The sequence below is a fragment of the Muntiacus reevesi genome, chromosome 2, assembly GCF_963930625.1.
Source record: "Muntiacus reevesi chromosome 2, mMunRee1.1, whole genome shotgun sequence".
Taxonomy (NCBI): Eukaryota; Metazoa; Chordata; class Mammalia; order Artiodactyla; family Cervidae; genus Muntiacus; species Muntiacus reevesi.
In genome coordinates, this window is record NC_089250.1 from 178,009,236 (window position 1) to 178,028,001 (window position 18,766).

Genomic DNA, 18,766 nt, shown 5'->3' on the forward strand with positions numbered 1-18,766 from the left:
TGTAATGGCCAGTAAGAATGTGAAAAGATGCTTGATATCATTAGCCACTAAGGAAATGTGAATCAAAATCCAAATGAGGTAGTATTTCATACTTCCTAGGATGGCTACAATAAACAAACAAACAAACAAAAAGACAATAATAAGTGTTGGCAAAGATGTAGAGAAATTGGGCCCCTCATACACTGTTGGTGGAACGTGTGTGCTCAGGTGCTTGGTCATGTCCGACTCCGTGGCCCCAGGGACTGAAGCTCTCCAGGCTCCTTCTGTTCATGTAATTTCCCAGGCAAGAACACTGTAGTAGGTTGCTATTTCCTACTCCAGTGGATCTTCCTGACCCAGGGATTGAACCCCTATCTATCGTGTCTCCTGCATTGGCAGGCAGATTCTTTACCACTAGCGCTATCTGGGAAGTCTGGTGGAATGTATAATGGTGTATTCCATTTGAAAAACAGTCTGGCAGTTCCTCAAAGGGTTATATTTAGAGTTACGATATGAACCAGCAATTCCACTCCTAAGTGTATACCCAAGAGATGGAAAAATGTTGGTAAACACAAAATTTGTATACAAATGCTCATAGTAGCAGTATTTTTAGTAGCTAAGAGGTAGAAGAAACCCAAATGTCCATCAACTGATAAAATTAAATGTGGTAGATCTATACAATATCCCATTTATATGAAATGTTTAGCAAAACCATACCTATAATAGACAAAATATATTAATGGTTAAATATGGCTGGAGTTGGGGGTGAATGGGAAGTGACTACTAATGGGTATGGGATTTCTTTTTGGAGTGAGAAAAATATTCTGAAGTTGACTCTGAGGATAATTTAAAACTTTGTGAATATACTAAAAATCATTAAACTATATTACTTTAATGGGTGAACTGTACTATGTATTAATTAGATCTCAATAAAGCAATTATAAAAATATGATAAAATTAATTTGGATAGTAATGAGAAAGAATGAAATTGAAAACTCAACAGAATTGACTAGAAAAAATTTAAATGCCATATACAGTAGGCCTTTTAAAAACACCATAAATATCTAAAAATGCATGTATAAAAATGTGTAAGACTTCTATGAAAAAAACTACAAAACAGGGCTAACAGAAATTTTAAAAGTTCCAAGTCAATTTTCCATTTCCTTATACATTTATAACTGACAGTAAGAGAGTTTTTAGTGTTTCTGACAAACATTTTTTTTTTTGACAAACATTTTTAAAGGTCACAGGACAATCATAATTTCTCCCACTGATTAAGATGGCTTTGAATAGTTTTAACTTGTATGGCTATCTTTGTGGTCTTGCCTATACTTAAAATTAATGAGTTAAATGTATTATTTCAGAAATTAGAAAAGAACGGTAGAGTAATCCCAAAGATGGTACAAGGAAGAAAATAAGGGTAAGAGTAGAGATTAATGAAATAGAAAATGAAGATACAATAGAGAGAATTGAAAAAAATCTGTTCATATTCATGAACTGAATTGATTATCAAGGATAATCAAGGCAAAATGTGTATTCTTACGAACATATCACCCACTTCATGGAAGAGAACAAAGTCAATGAAAACAATTGGCACTGATTTTTGAGTTCTCAAACACTTGTGAACGTATGAAGTGACGAGACAGGCATCTTTCTGGTCTAGGAGACTCTAGAACGCACTCTCTCCTTCCATCTCCCAGCCACCCAGAATGTGTCGGCGTCCGCTCCCTCGGTCCTGCCCCTACTCACGAGGTGGCATGTGGCCCGCGGCGGTGCAGGCTGACAGCAGCGCTGTAGCAATGAGCTTCACTGAGCCTGTCTCAGGCGATGGGCAGCCTCAGGGGAGAGTAAGACGGGGCCGGTCTCCCCGGCCCGGCCACAGGGTCGCTCCTGGGCGGCACCTAGGCTGCCGACCACCCTCGCCCAGAGGTCACGACCTCCACAGCCCTCGCTGCCTTGCTTGGCGGCAGCGCACGTGGCTGCCCACGGAGGTTCTCTCACTCCTGTGCGGAAGCCGTGACCGCCAGGTTGACTCTTACAGTCTACCAGGCTCCCCGAGGAAACACGGGCTGAGCGCCAGTCCTGCAGACCTGGGAGGTGACGTCCACTGACGGGACTTCCGAGGATGAGACGAGGCAACGCACGGAGGACCCAGCTCACAGCACGCATTTACCAAGACTGAGTTTCTACACGAAGCACAGCAGTCCAAAGGACAAGCAACAGGCATAAGAAGCCAAATGTTATGTCTGTAAGACTTCTGGTATTTCCATCTTCCTCGACCCCATGACACCTGGTGTTCCTGGGTGGGACCCTAGACCACTGAGCTTGAAACAGCACACGTGCCGCCCCTTCCCAGGCTTTGGCTGCTCTGACACCAACGATTCCCGGTCATCTCCTTCTGGAAACGGTCCCCACCGTGTGGTTTCCATTTTCTTCGTCTTCAGCGACCTGACTGGCTGCCTCTTTCCTTTCCCTTGGCCTCAGGGAAGCACAGTCAAGTGCGGAGGTGAGGAGCCCGGGCACACACTTCCTCTCTGGGTCTTAACACCAATACCACAAGGTCAGAAACCAGACAAGAACATCTTCTTGAAAAACAAGAAAGACAACACAATCTACTTTAGGTCTTTCTCTTTTTCCTATGAATTGTCCTCTGCTCTTCCATACAGGAATTTAAATAGAAACAGGGTAGTATTTTAGTCTAAACTTTAACAACAAGATAAACTAAGTGAATCAAAAGCAGAACATGTCAGGTCTCCCAAAGCACCTCCAACAAGGACAGAACTTTCTCGTGGAATGGCTGTGAGTAGAAAATTAAGTATATATAAGTGAAATATAAGTGAAATATTAAGTGAATATAAGTGAAAAGGACAACTTGGAACAAAAATGAAACACATCAAGTAATTTCCATCCCCTCTGAATGAAACACATAGGCAGGAAAGCTTTCCTCATTGAAGCTGAAGTTTTAAGACTATGTTTGTAACAACACAGTTGCTGTGGAAACAGTTGATTCAACAGTATGAACTCACAGCTGAATCAAGTAAGGTGTGGAACAGAAGTCTTATTCAAACAGTGGCAAGAACCATAAAACATTAAAAAGGCACATTGAATGACGGTGAGTCAAAGCGCCATGTGTTTTAACCTAAGGGTCAGGCATTTTTTTGCCCAATGTCTGACATAAAGAGGATGTTTCTTTTTAATTAAGTTCTATTTTTGGAACCCTATAATCAGTCCAATCATCCCTCAAACATCCTAAGTTTTACTGCTTCTGTCTATATAACAGCATGTAATTTTTTTTTTAACACTGTGTATTTTATTAAATTCATCCACTTTGGACGGAGTTACTAGAATTCAGATCTTGCCGGAGCATGCAGAAGTTATGGCACCAACAGAAGACAACTCAGGGTTTTGAAAATTTTCTGCATGTAACTGATTCTATTACATATCGCAGTGCTGATTTGTTCATCATTCAGCATCATTTCAGGCTTAGCTTTTGACTACAGGTTTCAAGACTATGAACTCTTTAAATACAAAAGTTGTCAGAGAATGTTAAGAAGGGCCCAGAGCCACTGCCTTACCCAGCAGCCCAGCCTCCAACCCCAGAACCGTCACCACACCTTGAACTTGTTCTGTGGCTTTTATGGGTCAGTTAAGAGTTTTCCAAGCAATCTTGGAAAAAACACCGTATCGAAAAAACCCTCAAGACACTCAGCACAGAAACAGCGTGCATTATGTGAACCTTAAACACATGCTCCTCTGCCCCTCCTCTGCCTTCCGGTTCACTTTTTAACTGGAGAGGGACGCACTTGTCTTTAAAAAGAAAGTACACACAGTGTTCCAATCCTTTCCAAGTTCTGACACACACTGTGAAGTCTGAAATGTTACCCTTTATCAAGTAAGATGTGTTCAACGAGTTTTTTAAATGATGCTTCTGTGTGAGGCTCTGGAGATGGCAGTGAGCGGGCTCTGAACGGAGGAGCCTTGGCGCGCCCGGGTGTGGCTGCCCGCACCCTCCGCGAGTGCACAGGGGATCCATTCATACCAGAAAAATCACAACCAAGGGCGACTGGGGAAGCAGTGACAGCCAAGAGCAGAGCGTAAAGGAGCCGGACTCTGCGGGGTGACTCACAGGAAACGCTCAGCCAGCGGCGGGAGGCCCGGTGCTCACCCCTCCAGTTAGGAATCTAGGTCAAGGCTCCCGGGCTTCAGGCTTCAAGGGGGTCCTGGGGCCCAAACCTCAGGGCAGAAGCTCAGTTCCCAATGGCCTGCCCTCCTCTAAGCGCCCACCGCGGACAGACCACAGGGAGGCCATCGCCACAGAGGAGAAGGACCCGAGGCCCCCTTCTACTCTGGATTTGTGCCACTTCCCTGAGTGCTCCTCTCAGGGTGCGCGGGACGGCAGCCCAGGAACCGCGGCTCACTGAGGTGTATAGGTGACGGACTGTCAGCTCACCCAGCTCTGTCGACACGGGGGACCCGGTGGCAATCTCCCCAATCTTGGCCACGCCATCGTAGTAGGCTCTTCCTGCCAGGATCATAGCTGGAGAGGGAAGGTGAGACACAGAACCGTCACACCCAGAAAGGAGGAAGCAATACAGGTTTCTGTCCAAACATCTGAGTCCCTTGTGGCCAAGGCGAGTGTGACTGAGAGGGCAGCGGTGGTGCTCGAGAGCTGTGCTGGAGTGCAGGTCCCCGCCGCCGGACAGCACCCAGGGCATCCTTGCCTCTGACCAGCCCTGGGAACCTTCAGCCGCAGGGTCTGGAGGTCCAGAGGAGCTGCTCTCGACGCCAGTCCCAGAGCGGCTGTGTTCCTTACACAGGATCAGGGCTGGAACATGTCCACTCCAGCAAGGCTGGTTACTTAACAGCAACACAGGCCTGCGAGCTGTTAGCTGGAGGGGCTTGTGTGGGGTGGCCTAGGTGCTGGGCCTTTGACGGCATTTTTACTTTTTTCTGTTGAAACAGATAATCTAAGGCACAAGCAACTACCATACTGTTGCCAGGAGAAAAGTGTATGAAATCTGAAATACATTATCATTTCAAAAAACAACACAATTACCTGAAAAATAACTGAATACTCTGCTTTTCTTTCCCCTCCTTTTTGGCAGAGACAGAAAAACTTATTGCTGTACAAGCTGGATCCTAATTATCTTAAAAATCACATTTCTCCTTTAAAACAGATTCTGAAAACTACATTATAAGGTATAGAAATCTGCTTTTGATTTGGTTTACTTTTTCTTTCCTTTTTTGGGGGGGTGGGGTGGGCGGTGGTTGGAGAGCGCGTCAGAAGCAAGATAAATCTGGGCTTGAATTCCACAGTTACTTCCAACTAACTAACATGACCTTGTTGGGCAAGTTAGTTTCTTTTCTGAAACAAAAGATGTTAATCTAAAAATGCCCTAATAGTATGTGTATTGGACAAACTAGTCAAAGCTGCTAATACCAATTCCTTCTTTTACTTTACAACAGGCTGGGTTTCAGGAGACTGACAGTATGCAGTAAGCAAGACTTTCAACAAGACCTAGGCTATTCAGTGTGACTTTGGAGAAAATATTTTATCTTGTTCAAAGGCTGGCTTCTTACACAGACCTCACTTTGCCTGGGAGCCTTGGAGATCACAGGAGTTTGGAGATAAAAGAGCCCTAAGCAATCTCCTCTCACTGAGAAAAAAACCTGAGGCCACACCAGCCACTCTGCCCCATTTTAGAGTGGGTATTGTTTTTCAAAGATGGATTTTAAAAGCTATTTCAAGTTGAAAAAAAGGTGGAAGAGGTCATAGAATTAATTAATCTATACGTCTGGTTGAAGATACTGAAGGCCAAAAAAGTAGGAGTTTCATGACAGATGAAACTATTTTTGCAGGTCTTGTAGAGTTAAAAAATTAAAAAAGTTACAGCTTTTACTACATGCATATACACCTAAGTTTAGAAAATGTAATGGTCTACTATAGTATTATTTCATAAGACTGAGGATGGCAGAAAGCAAAGAACTGAAGAGCCTCTTGATGAAAGTGAAAGAGGAGAGTGAAAAAGTTGGCTTAAAACTCAACATTCAGAAAACTAAGATCATGGCATCTGGTCCCATCACTTCATGGCAGGTAGATGGGGAAACAAAGGAAACAGTGAGAGACTTTATTTTGGGGGGCTCCAATATCACTGCAGATGGTGACTGCAGCCATGAAATTAAAAGTCGCTTGCTCCTTGGAAGAAAAGTTATGACCAACCAAGACAGCAGATTAAAAAGCTGAGACATTACTTTGCCAACAAAGGTCCATCTAGTCAAAGCTATGATTTTTCCAGTAGTCATGTGTGGCTGTGAGAGTTGGACTATAAAAAAAGCTGAGGGCCGAAGAACTGATGCTTTTGAACTGTGGTGTTGGAGAAGACTCTTGAGAATCCCTTGCACTGCAAGATCAAACCAGTCCATCCTAAAGGAAATCAGTCCTGAATATTCCTTGGAAGGACTGATGCGGAAGCTGAAACTCCAATACTTTGGCCACTTGATGCAAAGAACTGGCTCACTGGAAAACACCCTGATTTTGGGAAAGATTGAAGGTGAGAGGAGAAGGGGATGACAGACGATGAGATGGTTGGATGGCATCACCGACTCAATGGACATGAGTTTGAGTAAACTCTGGGAGTTGGTGATGGACAGGGAAGTCTGGAGTGCTGCAGTCCATGGGGTCATGGGGAGCTGGACATGACTGAGCAACTGAATTGAACTGAGGATAACCGTAAAGCATAATTATAAAAAAAAGAGCAACAACAAATAGAGTTTAGGTAGACTCTCCAAATCGTTACTTAAGATAATTCATCTACCAGATGGCATTAAGACACAGGGTGCTGATGTTACCACCCTGTTTCATGGAGGAGAGCAGAGGAGAGACATTCTGGGTCAGACCCAAGGTCAGTGGAGAAACAGAGGCAGTGCACGCAACTCCAGCGGGTGTGTTCACTTTCTTGGTGCAAATCACGGTGCTTTTTGACTCTTTGGTCTCAGCTAGCACTGAAAAAGAGGTGACTCCACCTAAAAACAAGGCTTATAGCCAGTAAGCTGTCAAGTTAATATATGTAATATTTTCGTGGGAAAATTTAAAATTGTAAGGTACTGATAAGCTGAAAAGCAAATTAGCTGGAGAAGGGTAATACAGGATTACACCACACAAACAAAATTTTTGGTCTGCATCCACATATTACATTGAAATTTTTTTCAATTTCAACAGTTTAAAATTTTTTCAGTTTTTCAGTTTCACTAACTGTTGATTTATGTTTAAAACTATTAAACCTTCTTAGTCTAGTAAAATATCCTGCTTTTATGATAAAGCTGTATTAATGTAAAAATTATTTATCCCGAAAAAAAGAATAAACTGGTATTTTCATAATTGAGCTCCCTCTTGTAAATATATTAGAGATTTTATACAGGCTACTGTTTTAAAGAATGAAGCTTATTAGTTCTCATTTAATGGCTGACCAGCTATTTCATCAACCTAAAGTACACACTTCCACCAGAAAAATTTTCCTTAAAATATGATTTCACTAGGTTACAGTTCTGCTCAAAAAGCTTCAGTGGCCTCCCACTGCCCCTGTGAGCCTGTCTCACTCCACAGAGTTCATCGTGGATTTTTACAATTGTGGCCGTCAATGAATCACACCTCCCAGAACTGTTGTCTAGGACACGGAGGCGTGGTTTGGTCATGTGGCTTGCTTTGGCCAATGAGGTACTAGCAGGCATAACTACCATGGGGCTTGTCCCCTTGGGACTACCAGCCAGGCCTGAGAGAGGAGGTGAGCCTAGCCCTGGCCGCAGCTGATTCTGACTGCAATGCAGAGTCTCGGGCATACAGGCAACTGTACTGCCTTTACAGGACTATTGGAAATAGCAAACTATTGTCATCTGAAGCCATCAAACTCAGGGGCAGTGTGTTACACGGCAACAGGTAACCGATGCTGCATCCAAATACGCTAATAATGGGACCTCATTCCACCTTAAGTTTTCTGTTCCCCCACGCTCCGAACCCATGCGAGTGCGGACCCCGGGTCTTGGCTTGCAGGCTGTCTCTTCTGCCTGGAGCACTAGAAAGCAGCGGCTGCCTGCTGCCACCTGTTACCCGCTCAGCTCCCGCACGGCCTCCTGCCTGCTCTTCTCCTGACCTCCAGCTCAGACCCCCGTGACTGTGCTCTTCATCAGCAGTGCCTGGTCCTGACTGCACACATGGCATCCTTGACTGTACTACGGATTCTTACCAAGGACTTGACACGTTTTATTGAAGTTTCTCAATGGCTTCAGCTAAAAACAGATGGCCTGCAGAAATTCTGGAATCACCTTATGAAGTGCAAAATAGGCCTCAGGAGATATTAAAGTGATAAGAGGCCTCTGGGGAGAAGTCCTGTTAGCAGGAGGCTAAGCTGTGGGCTGTTCACTGCGTCACTTTATAAATCTCTGCCTCAGAGAGGCAGCTCGTGCTAGAAAGAAAAAAAACAATTGCAGGTCAGACTGCTCTCCTTCATGGTGATGGATAAGGCGATGACTTTGTGTTCTTGTGACTAGGCGATCATCAGGAGAGAAAAAAGTGAAAGTGTTCGTCTCTCAGTCATGTTCAACGCTTTGTGACCCCATGGGCTGTAGCCTGCCAGGCTCTTCTGTCCATGGCCTTCTCCAGGCAAAAATACCGGAGTGGGTGGCCATTCCCTTCTCTAGGGGATCGATCTACCTGACCCAGGGATCACACCGGGGTCTCTAGCATTACAGGTAGATTCTTTACCTTCTGAGCCACCAGGGAAGGCCCCCACCCCCTCATCAGGGGAGAGTCAGCTTGCAAAACAAAGCTCCAGCTTGTTAAAAGAGGGAGGGGGCACCCAGAGAAGTCATCCACACTGCCGGGGGCGTGAGGGAGGAAAGGGCCAGGCCTGCTGCACTTCCTGACACTGGACAGTGGCTGAGAGCGCCAAGGCCCCAAGGAAAGCCAAGAGGCAGCTTATCGCTGCAGCGTCTGCAACTGCAGGGCGCCCGTCATCCAGCGTCCCAAGTCTTGCCAGCACCTCCCCTCTCCTGGCACATGCCCAGGCTGAGGGTGTGAGGGTGCAGATTTATTTTCAAAACATCACCAGGGAGCAGCTGGAGGTGGGGGTATTGTGACGGACAGAAGCAAGACAGGGAGAAAAGACACAGAGCTTGACCTGAAGGCGTCTTCAAATCTCAAACTGTTGGAAACTAAACTTTCTACTTACGTTACGTGCTGGGCCTAGTGAATCAGGGTAGATGTCGAAACTGGGATCTGAATGTTTGGCGGGTGGGTGACACGTGCTACATATGGAGAATGGTTCTGACCATGTTAGAATTTGGTGATTATTTTCAAGGTGATCACTGATAACACCCGCCTTGGGGAGGGGGTTGGGGAGGGGAATACACATGAAGGTGCATATCACCTTCCTCAAATGAAATCTGTTCAAACCAGCAACTGACTCTAGTTCACAGAGAGACAAAAGCCAATGCTTGAGTCCATTTTAAATGAGAATCTAAGTTCAACTTTTAATTTAGATGTTTTTCCATTCAGGCTAAACATCTTATTTCTCGCTATTACTAGCAAAAGTGATACATCGCCCCCCATCCCCACCCAATGATACACTCAAAGATCAGAAATTCTTCTGTATAAAAAGGAGAGTAATTCCTATGCTTTAGGATTCTAATATTTTAACTATCTTTTTAATATATTGGTTTATAAAAAATTTGGTTTATAAAGTAGTAAACATGTTTATGTTTTAATGATATAAAAGATTAAGCAGTTTCAAAAAGCAAAATCTGATATTTAAGATATGTCACTTATAGTAGTCTATTATTCAATTCACTTATTTCAAATAAACTAATATCCTACCATTGCAAAGTTTCTGTAGATTAATTATAAACTGTACCAATTTAAAGATATTTTAGAAATTCAGTAGCAAGTATCTAAAAATAATTAAGCAAAATATTTAATAAGTGGCTTTTGTACATCCTCTATATTTATAAATTTAGAAAACAGACACTTACCATTAACAGCTTTTTCATAATTTTTCCCTAGGTTTATTAAATTTCGTAGCCCAGGATTGAACTGTTCCAAAACATTCTGAAAAACAAACAAAAAACCAAATTAAGAACATAAGTGACTACTAGACCAAGTAACCTTCAGAGGTCGCACTGCAGAGCCGAGGATCCCCATGTGTGCCCGATGGCACCGTCCACAAAGTCATGGGTGCCGATCTGAAAGCAGGAAAGAGCATGTCCATCCTGACTGAGGGAATTGGTGCGGCCACGTGACCCTGGCCACGCCTGCCCTGGAGCTGCCTAGAGCTGACTGTAAATGGAGCCTGTAGCAGACATGCAGCCCCCACAAATCACAGCCTGCAGGGGGCTGTCAGTTCAGAAGCCAACGCTGCTTTTGGGTTTAGGTAAGTTAATGGCTGTCACACTAGTGATAGCAAACACGGGTGCATGACAGGAACTTAAGTACATGGACAGTGCTTTGGCTATCAATAAAGAAGATTTTTGGTCCATAAAGAAGGCTGAGTGCCAAAGAATTGATGCTTTCAAACTGTTGTGTTGGAGAAGACTCTTGAGAGTCCCCTGGACTGCAAGGAGATCAAACCAGTCAGTCCTAAAGGAAATCAAGCCTGAATATTCATTGGAAGGACTGATGCTGAAGCTGAAGCTCCAATACTTTGCCCACCTCACCTGATGCTGGGAAAGATTGAAGGCGGGAGGAGAACTGGTGGCAGGTTGGTTGGATGGTTGGATAGGATCACTGACTCAATGGACAGGAATTTGGGCAACAGAACAGACATTTCTAAGAGATGTTTTTGCTCTGCCTAATTACTAGGAGAGGGATGGGTGTGGATGGCTCCAAGACACAGGACTGCCTGGAACTTTCTTTGTAGGGGGTCACTGGTCTTTTCTCCTGGTCATCAGTTCACTCAGTACGTATTTTTGGAGTGTGCACCAGGCCCTGTGGAGGAGAGGTGGAGATGTGGTTGCCCATTCTGGGCTTCATGATGCTCTGTCTCTGCAGATGTCACGGATTTCATTTTTAATAGCATCATTTCTACATCAATAGAACATCATAAACAGAGAGAGAAGCACAATGACAGGTATAAGACAAGCAACTATTTAGCACATTGGTCTAAATTTAAAATGCTATCCTAAATCTGATGTTACAGACAAAAAAATCATTCCTACGAGGCTCTGAATATATTTGGTGACTGAATATATTTGTCCCACCAACAAACAATAAGCTTTATTAATCTTTCCAGGTAGACCAGTCAAATCTCTTTACTGACCGCCTCCACCAAAATGTGTACCTTGTTTGTAGAGGCCCAAGCAACAAAGAATAAAAAACCCACACAATTTTTCAAAGGGCAGAGACATGACACATGTATTCTTCGGGATAAAGAGGTTCTCCATTACATGTTAGTAGGGGAGAAAGAACATAATAACTTTTATTTTATTATAACTGTTCTTTATTAAAGAACATTGTAACTTTTATTATTATTAAAAGTTTATTTATTAACTTTTATTTTATTAAATGCATTTTATTAGACGCTGATAGAGGCTTATCATGGAAAATAATGCCTGCCTCAACCCTTCCCCACCCCTGGCCTTACTCCCATGTAACAGCTCCACTGAAAGTGCTCTTTCATATTTACTGTCATAGTTTTGATTAATATTCTTGATTTCATGACTTTGGACAATAACCACTGGCTTTCTGCTATGGTAAACAACTCTACCTTCCTTGTTCCCAGTCTTTCCTATATAACAGCAGTTTCCTGGCATATCAACAGTCAATATTTATTATGACTTTGTAAATACTGGTCACTACAGTGCAAGGAATGTATCAAGAATTATGCTTCCTTTTTTTTTTTTTTCCAGTGTTGTTGTTTAGTTGCTAAGTCATCTCTGACTCTTTGTGACCCCATGGACTGTAGCCTGCCAGGCTCCTCTGTCCATGGGATTTCTCAGGCAAGAATACTGGAGTTTGTTGCCATTTCCTTCTCCTATGCTTCCTTTCTTGATACACCTTTTTGTTTCTCCGGAGATTAACAAGTCTCATTCCAACGCCTCCTTAGATTTTTCCATGCATCTTCCTCACACTCCATGAGATCTAACAGAAGCCTATTGATATTTTTCAAGCCAAGGTTGTCAGTTGATCTTCATTTTTTTTTTTTTTTTTCTCCCAGAACTTCCCCAAGGACCCTCTGTCCTCTTGCTCAGCCTGGCCTGACCGTTTCCTGCCACACTGTTGCCCTCACATGTCCCTTTTTGATCCCCCATGTGACAGAGTCTCATTAGCTGGATTCCACATCTTCCTCTTTCTTCATTTATCCCTATTAGCTGGAGATCACTCTGTAAGAATGACATAGGAGGTAGACGTGAATCCCCATGTGCCTGAAATTATATTTACCCTGATGTTTGATTGGTATTTCGCTGGGCAGAGTATTTCAGGTTGAAAGTGATTTTCCCTCAGGATTTAAAAGATACTGCTCCTTATAAATTACTGTCTTTATTTTTTTTTTTAATACTTTTATTTATTTTCAGGTGTGCTGGGTCTTTGTTGCTGCACAGGCTTTACTCTAGTTGCAGCAAGCACAGGCTCTAGGGCGTGCCAGTAGCCGAGGCTCCTGGGCTGGAGAGCACAGGCTTAGCAGCTGAGGCACACGAGCTTAGCTGCTCCGAGGCAAGGGGGAGCCTCCTGGATCCAGGGGTCAAACCCGTGTCTCCTGCATCAGCAGGAGGACTCCTTACCACTGAGTCACCAGGGAAGCCTTCCACTGTCTTTAATGTCCAGTTCTGCTACTGAGAAGTCAGCTGTCATTTGTATATGACTTTTTTTTTTTTTTATGAGATGTGGCAGGGGAAGGCGCCTACTTCTGGAACCCTTCTCTTTATTCTTGTGTTCTGAAACTACACAGTGGTCTGTCTCAGTGTGGGTATTTTTAAAATTTATTTACTGGCACTCAAGCAGACCCTATCCATAGAGAAAATTACATCCTTCAGGTCTGAAAATGTTCCCATTTGATTCTCTTCATTCTCTGGAACTCTGAGAAGGATTTTATATAACCTGGATTTATTTTCTAATCATCTTACCCTTTTCTTCTGATTCTTCATTTTTTGTTGTCTCTGACAGATAGCCTCAACTTTACTTTCCAACTCTTCAATTTTTAAAACTTTTGATATATTTTTTGGCTCTTTCAAGTTTTTTGATTATTCCTTTTAAAAGGCATCCTGTTCTTGCTTTATGGATGTGGTGTCATCTCTTATCTGAATAAACTGCAATTTGAGGGGTATTATGTGCTAGTCCCCCACTGTTTGGTATCCAACTGCCTTTCACGTTGGAGGCATTCCTCAAATGGCTGGCGATCCTTGACTATCAGTTTGTGTTTAGGAGTCAAGCCCTAAAACGCTGGCTGGAAGTGTGTGCATGTGCATACAGGGTGGCTACTGACTAGGCTGCTTCATTCGAAACAGCGGGACAGCAGGTCAGCTGTAAAGAAACTGGCCAAGAGACAGTAACCAAGGGCCGCTGGGTCTCTCCAGAGAAACTTCCAACTTCCTGTCCCTGGGGGGAAGGGGCAGTCACCAGGGAGTCTGCTCCCCCAGGTCTGGGAGGCGGCTGGGTGTCTCACAGATCACTGTGCTGGTTTCTTCCTGAGTGTCAGTCCCTCAGCTGCTGTTTCCAAGTCAAAAGCACCTCTGAGTCAACACACCCTGAGACTGAACCTTGGCTGCCAGGCAGAGGGAGGCTGGGGCAGGTAGGGGACCTGGAGGTGAACCACCTTTTATCACCCTAGACCTGCATGCTCCCTCCTTCTGTGGGGCCTATTCCCCAGCCTTGGGCGGCTCTCTGGGGTGAAGGGCTCGGTTCTCTTCAGTACTCCTCTGTGCAGGTTCTTTCAGTCCATGTAAGGCAGTTATGCACCTCCGTCCATTTCTATCACCCCAAATTTCTTTAGGCTTTTGGTCAACAGATATTTCCTTTTTCAGGTCTCTACATTATGGATTTACAGGGAGTTTAAGTTCCTTTGCCATCATTTTAATGTATTCTCAGAGAGAAGAAGAACATATGAGGTCAATGGGCCACGCTAACTGGAAGTCCACTCAGCCTGTCTTGCTGGAGCCAGTCACCTGAGCCTCATTCACGGCCAGGAGCCATGAAGCCCCAGCGCCGAGGCTGACCTCTCACCCGTCCCTCAGCTAGCCAGTCAGTCTTAGTACCTGATTACGGGGACCTGTCACCATAGCTGCTATTTCTATCATCTTTCCTCAATTCTTTTAAGTTTTCAATTTTGAAATAGCTTAAGGCACACAACTAGTTATAAAACTGTATAAAAGCTCCCATGTATGCTTCCGCCAATGGGAACTTAGATGGTCAAAGTACATCATCTAAACCAGGAAACCAACATTGGTACAATACAGTTAAACTGCAGGTCTTATTTGGATTTACCAGTTGTTATACCTCTAATTTGCAGGGTGTGTGCCTTGTTTTTATGAAATTTTATCCTACGTATAGATTTGTATAACCATCACCACAATTATGATACAGAACTCTTCCAGTAACACAAAGGTCTCCAGGATACTACCCCTTTATAGCCCAACCACCCTAACCCCTGGCAACCACTGATCTCAATCGTCATAATTTTGTCACTGTGAGGATGTAACATAGGTGGAGTTGTACAGTATGTGGCCTTTAGAGACTGATTTTTCCACTCAGTCCAATGTCCTTAAGAACCACCCAAATTGCTGGGTGTATCAACAGCTTATTCCTTTCTTTTCTATTAGTGGTCCAGTATGGATGTATCACAGTCTATCCATTTCACTGTCGACCATTTGGGCTGTTTTCAGTTTTCGGCAGTTACAAATAAACCTGATATGGACAATCATGCACAGACTTTTGTGTGAACGTGAGTGTTCCTATCTCTAGAATAAACACCTGGTAGTTCAATTGCTGCGTCATACAGTAGGTGGATGTTTAACTTAAGAAACTGCCAAGCCATTTTCCAGAGTTGGCTGTACTGTTTTACATTCCCATAGGCAATGTATGAGATTTCGTATTTTTAAAATGTAATAACTTCATTAGAAAATGGTTGCTTTCCAATAAAAAGATAAAACTATTTTAAAACATCATTTAAAATTCTTACAATAATCTTACATGCCTGAGTCTAGATGATAATATGTACAAGGATACCAATACAAAGCAACCTGCCTTCTAGCAGACAAGCAGTCACAAAGAGAAGCTAAGCTCTGTGTTCCTTCCTAAGATTATTCTTAGTGCACCTTTACTCAAATAATGGGAAAACAGAATTTGATTTCTTGATAGAATTCTTAGACTGTTTACATATAACTCCTCTCTTAAAATTTCAAAAACAATGAATTCATGGAACTTCCAAAATTAATACCAAGCATAAACCACTATCCAAATGATTCAACTGGAAAAAAAGTTCAACTAAGACAAGAGACCACCATTGACTTCAGAGAAAACAATACAAGAATTTTTAAACTCGGAAGATCAACATATACTTCAATTCTTTATTTTAGGTTTTGCTACAGAAATGGTTCCCCTGGAAATTCTGGCCTCTTTGAATAGTGGAAAATCTACTTCACTGGCTGTTGGCCATTAATCTAGCTATTTTAGCTGAAGTACATGTATTTTTAAACTCAGGAACAGAAAAGCAGTGTGGCTGTCATATTTCACAATCTGCAAAATTTCAATCATAGCAATGGATGTCCTGGTGAATTGGACAGGTCCTAAATTTTGAGGGGGAGGGCAGTAGTTGGGTCAAAGGCCATGCTGTGTCAAGGCTTGCCAAGACCTGAATTGTTTATAGAGCCTCAAATTTAGAATCAAGAGCAGTAATGAACAAATCCATTTTAAGTTTGGCACTAAGAATAAAAGGTTTAAGATTTCGAGTATAAAAACAAAATACATCATAAAAGGCATTATTGGGCCAAGAATCACTATTTTGCTACCATCAATGACAAAAGCCTAGGAAGTATTCCAACAGTTACTGCTCAGCGAGAGGGATAATGTGTCAAACCAGTCTGAAACAAAATGAGTTTCCTTTCCATTCAGGGAAGAACATGGATCTTCTAGGCTAAAAAAGATGACTGGCAACAACTCTGTTGTATCTGTGCTGTACCTCATAGTGAAGAGGGTTGGTCCTGTCACAAGAGCTCTGGGCCCTAGGGAATTCGTCCTTAGCTAGTCCCCAGACCACTGAGGAAGAGGCCACTGAAAACCTACAGGCACATCCCACCAGATTTCTAGTTGCTCTGTTCACTAGTTTCTAGTTGCTCATACAATTTCTCTGCCTCATATATAGTTACAGATCGTAATTTTGAAAAGTATTACACAATCTTATGATGGTTTTAATTTTCTCACCATTTAGATTTTTCTTTCATTATTGAAAATTATTACCTTTACCAGTATGAAACTACAGGATATTTATAAGGCATAAATACAAATATGACTAGACAGATAGTTAAACTGGGCTGACCTTAAATTCCTAAGCAGCAGTTTCTCTTTCCATTTCTTTTGTCAATTCTCTATAAAACCAAGGACAAATTATTTGATATTTCAGCTGTTTGTTTTAACTTTTCTCAGTTGAAACGTGTGGATTATAGTTACACTAGAATAAGCTTTAAAAGTTATTTAAGAATCTCTAATATGGGGTTTTTTATAACTTGATTCAGGTACTGTATCTTTGAAATTTTTTATACTTTATTTTAAACAATCTCATGTGAATTAATCTAGCAATGTCACAAATCTTAAACAAGGCACCCTTTAATTTCATCTGACAAGAATACTTGTTCATAAGGGCTAACTATAGTTTCCAGTAGTCATGTATGGATGTGAGAGATGGACCATAAAGAAGGCTGAGCACTGAACTATGGTGTTGGAGAAGGCTCTTGAGAGTCCCTTGGACTGCAAGGAGATCAAACCAATCAATCCTAAAGGAAATCAGTCCTGAATATTCATTGGAAGGACTGATGCTGAAGCTGAAGCTCCAATACTTTGGCCACCTGATGTGAAGAACTGACTCATTAGAAAAGATACTGATCCTGGGGATGATTGAAGGCAGGAGGAGGGGATGACAGAGGATGAGATGGTTGGATGGGATTACCAACTCAATGGGTTTGAGCAAGCTCTAGGAGATGGTGAAGGACAGGGAAGCCTGACGTGCTGCAGTCCATGGGGTCACAAAGAGTCAGACATGGCTGAGTGACTGAACAACAACAAGGGCAAACTGAGATTACTTCTAGATAGAAGTAATTTGTATTAATAGAAAATCTCACCTCCTTCTTCCAGGTGTTGCTGGAAGCTGCAGTTTCTAGACTGACATCAGTATGTGATTACGTCCCCTGCCTTTAGAGAAAGCTGCTGTTGTTTAGTTGCTAAGTTGTCCAACTCGTTTGTGACCCAATGGACTACAGCCTACCAGGCTCTTCTGTCCATGGGATTTCCCAGGCAACAATACTGGAGTGGGCTGCCATTTCCTTCTCCAGGGGCTCTTTCTGACCCAGGGATCAAACCCGCATCTCCTGCACTGGCAGGTGGGTTCTTTGCCACTGAGCCACCTGGGAAGCCCTTAGGAAAAGTAATGGTGAGTAAATCTGGCCAAAGGGCAGATGCCTGTGGGTTAACCGAAGGTCTGAAGAGCCATGAGTTCATGCCTATCTTGAATGGGGAGCAGAAGCCAAGAAAATTAGACAACTGAGATGTTTTTGTTTGAAATATTAAGTTAGGGCAAAAGTACTCATATTTGAAGATATAAATACACAAAAATGCTCCCCACCAGTCGAATGTGAACAGTCTGTATGATCTGTCTAGGTTACCAGCTATTAACTTGTATTACAGATCAATTCGTATCATCTGAGCGCCGAAGAATTGATGCTTTCGAATTGTGGTGCTTGAGAAGACTCTAGAGAGTCCCTTGGACAGCAAGATCATATTAGTCAATCCTAAAGAAAATCAACCCTGAATCTTCATTGGAAGGACTGTTGCTGAAGCTGAAGCTTCAATACATTGGCCACCTGATGTGAAGAGCAGACTCATTGGAAAAGATCTTGATGCTGGGAAAAACTGAAGGCAGCAGGGGACTGGCAGAGGATGAGATGGTTAGATAGTTATTACAGATTCAATGGACATGAACTTGAGCGAACTCCAGGAGATAGTGAAGGACAGGGAAGCCTGGTGTGCTGCAGTCCATGGGGTTGTAAAGAGTCAGACGCAACTTAGCTAGTGAACAACAACAAATAATTTGTAACAGGCCATCCCAGTAGCAATGAACATGAGGGGTGGGGGAACATGGCATAAAAAACACTATGGCTTTGAATCCTCAGGCAAATCACATCTATCCTTGCTGAGCCCCAGTCTCCTCCTCTGTAAGATGGCAAAAACTCATTTTTACCTGATGAGGGGTATGAAGATCCATGAAATAATAACTAACATTTATGGAACACTTACTGTGCGCTCTTCAGGACACCTGACTCCGAGTGCACTGAATCAACTATAGTAATTAACGTGGCAAGACAGGAGCTCAGAAGTTTTAGTCAGCTCTTCAGAGGGATGAGCACTCCTATTTACATAGAAGTCTCCAGGCACCACTGCTTCCTCTCAGTAACGTGAAAACAAATGATCTGGGCTCTCCTGCCTCAAAGCGTCACATCAGGGTGAGAGAGACCATGAGTACAAAGACCTCCAGAAGCAGGCAGTACCAAGAAAACTGGAGGTGTAATTATTATCTGCTCTATCCAGTTGGAAACT

The 18,766-nt window shown here is 43.0% G+C and overlaps 1 protein-coding gene across 1 annotated transcript in view; it reads right to left on the reverse strand.

The window, feature by feature from the left end:
* Positions 1–18,766, reverse strand: part of BAIAP2L1 (BAR/IMD domain containing adaptor protein 2 like 1) — a 78,157-nt gene that overhangs the window by 41,659 nt on the left and 17,732 nt on the right. The window contains exons 2-3 of the mRNA XM_065923799.1: positions 10,003–10,078; positions 4,430–4,516 (exon numbers count right to left, since the gene is read on the reverse strand). Coding sequence (XP_065779871.1) covers positions 4,430–4,516; positions 10,003–10,078 — 163 coding nt within the window. The remainder of the gene's footprint in view (positions 1–4,429; positions 4,517–10,002; positions 10,079–18,766) is intronic.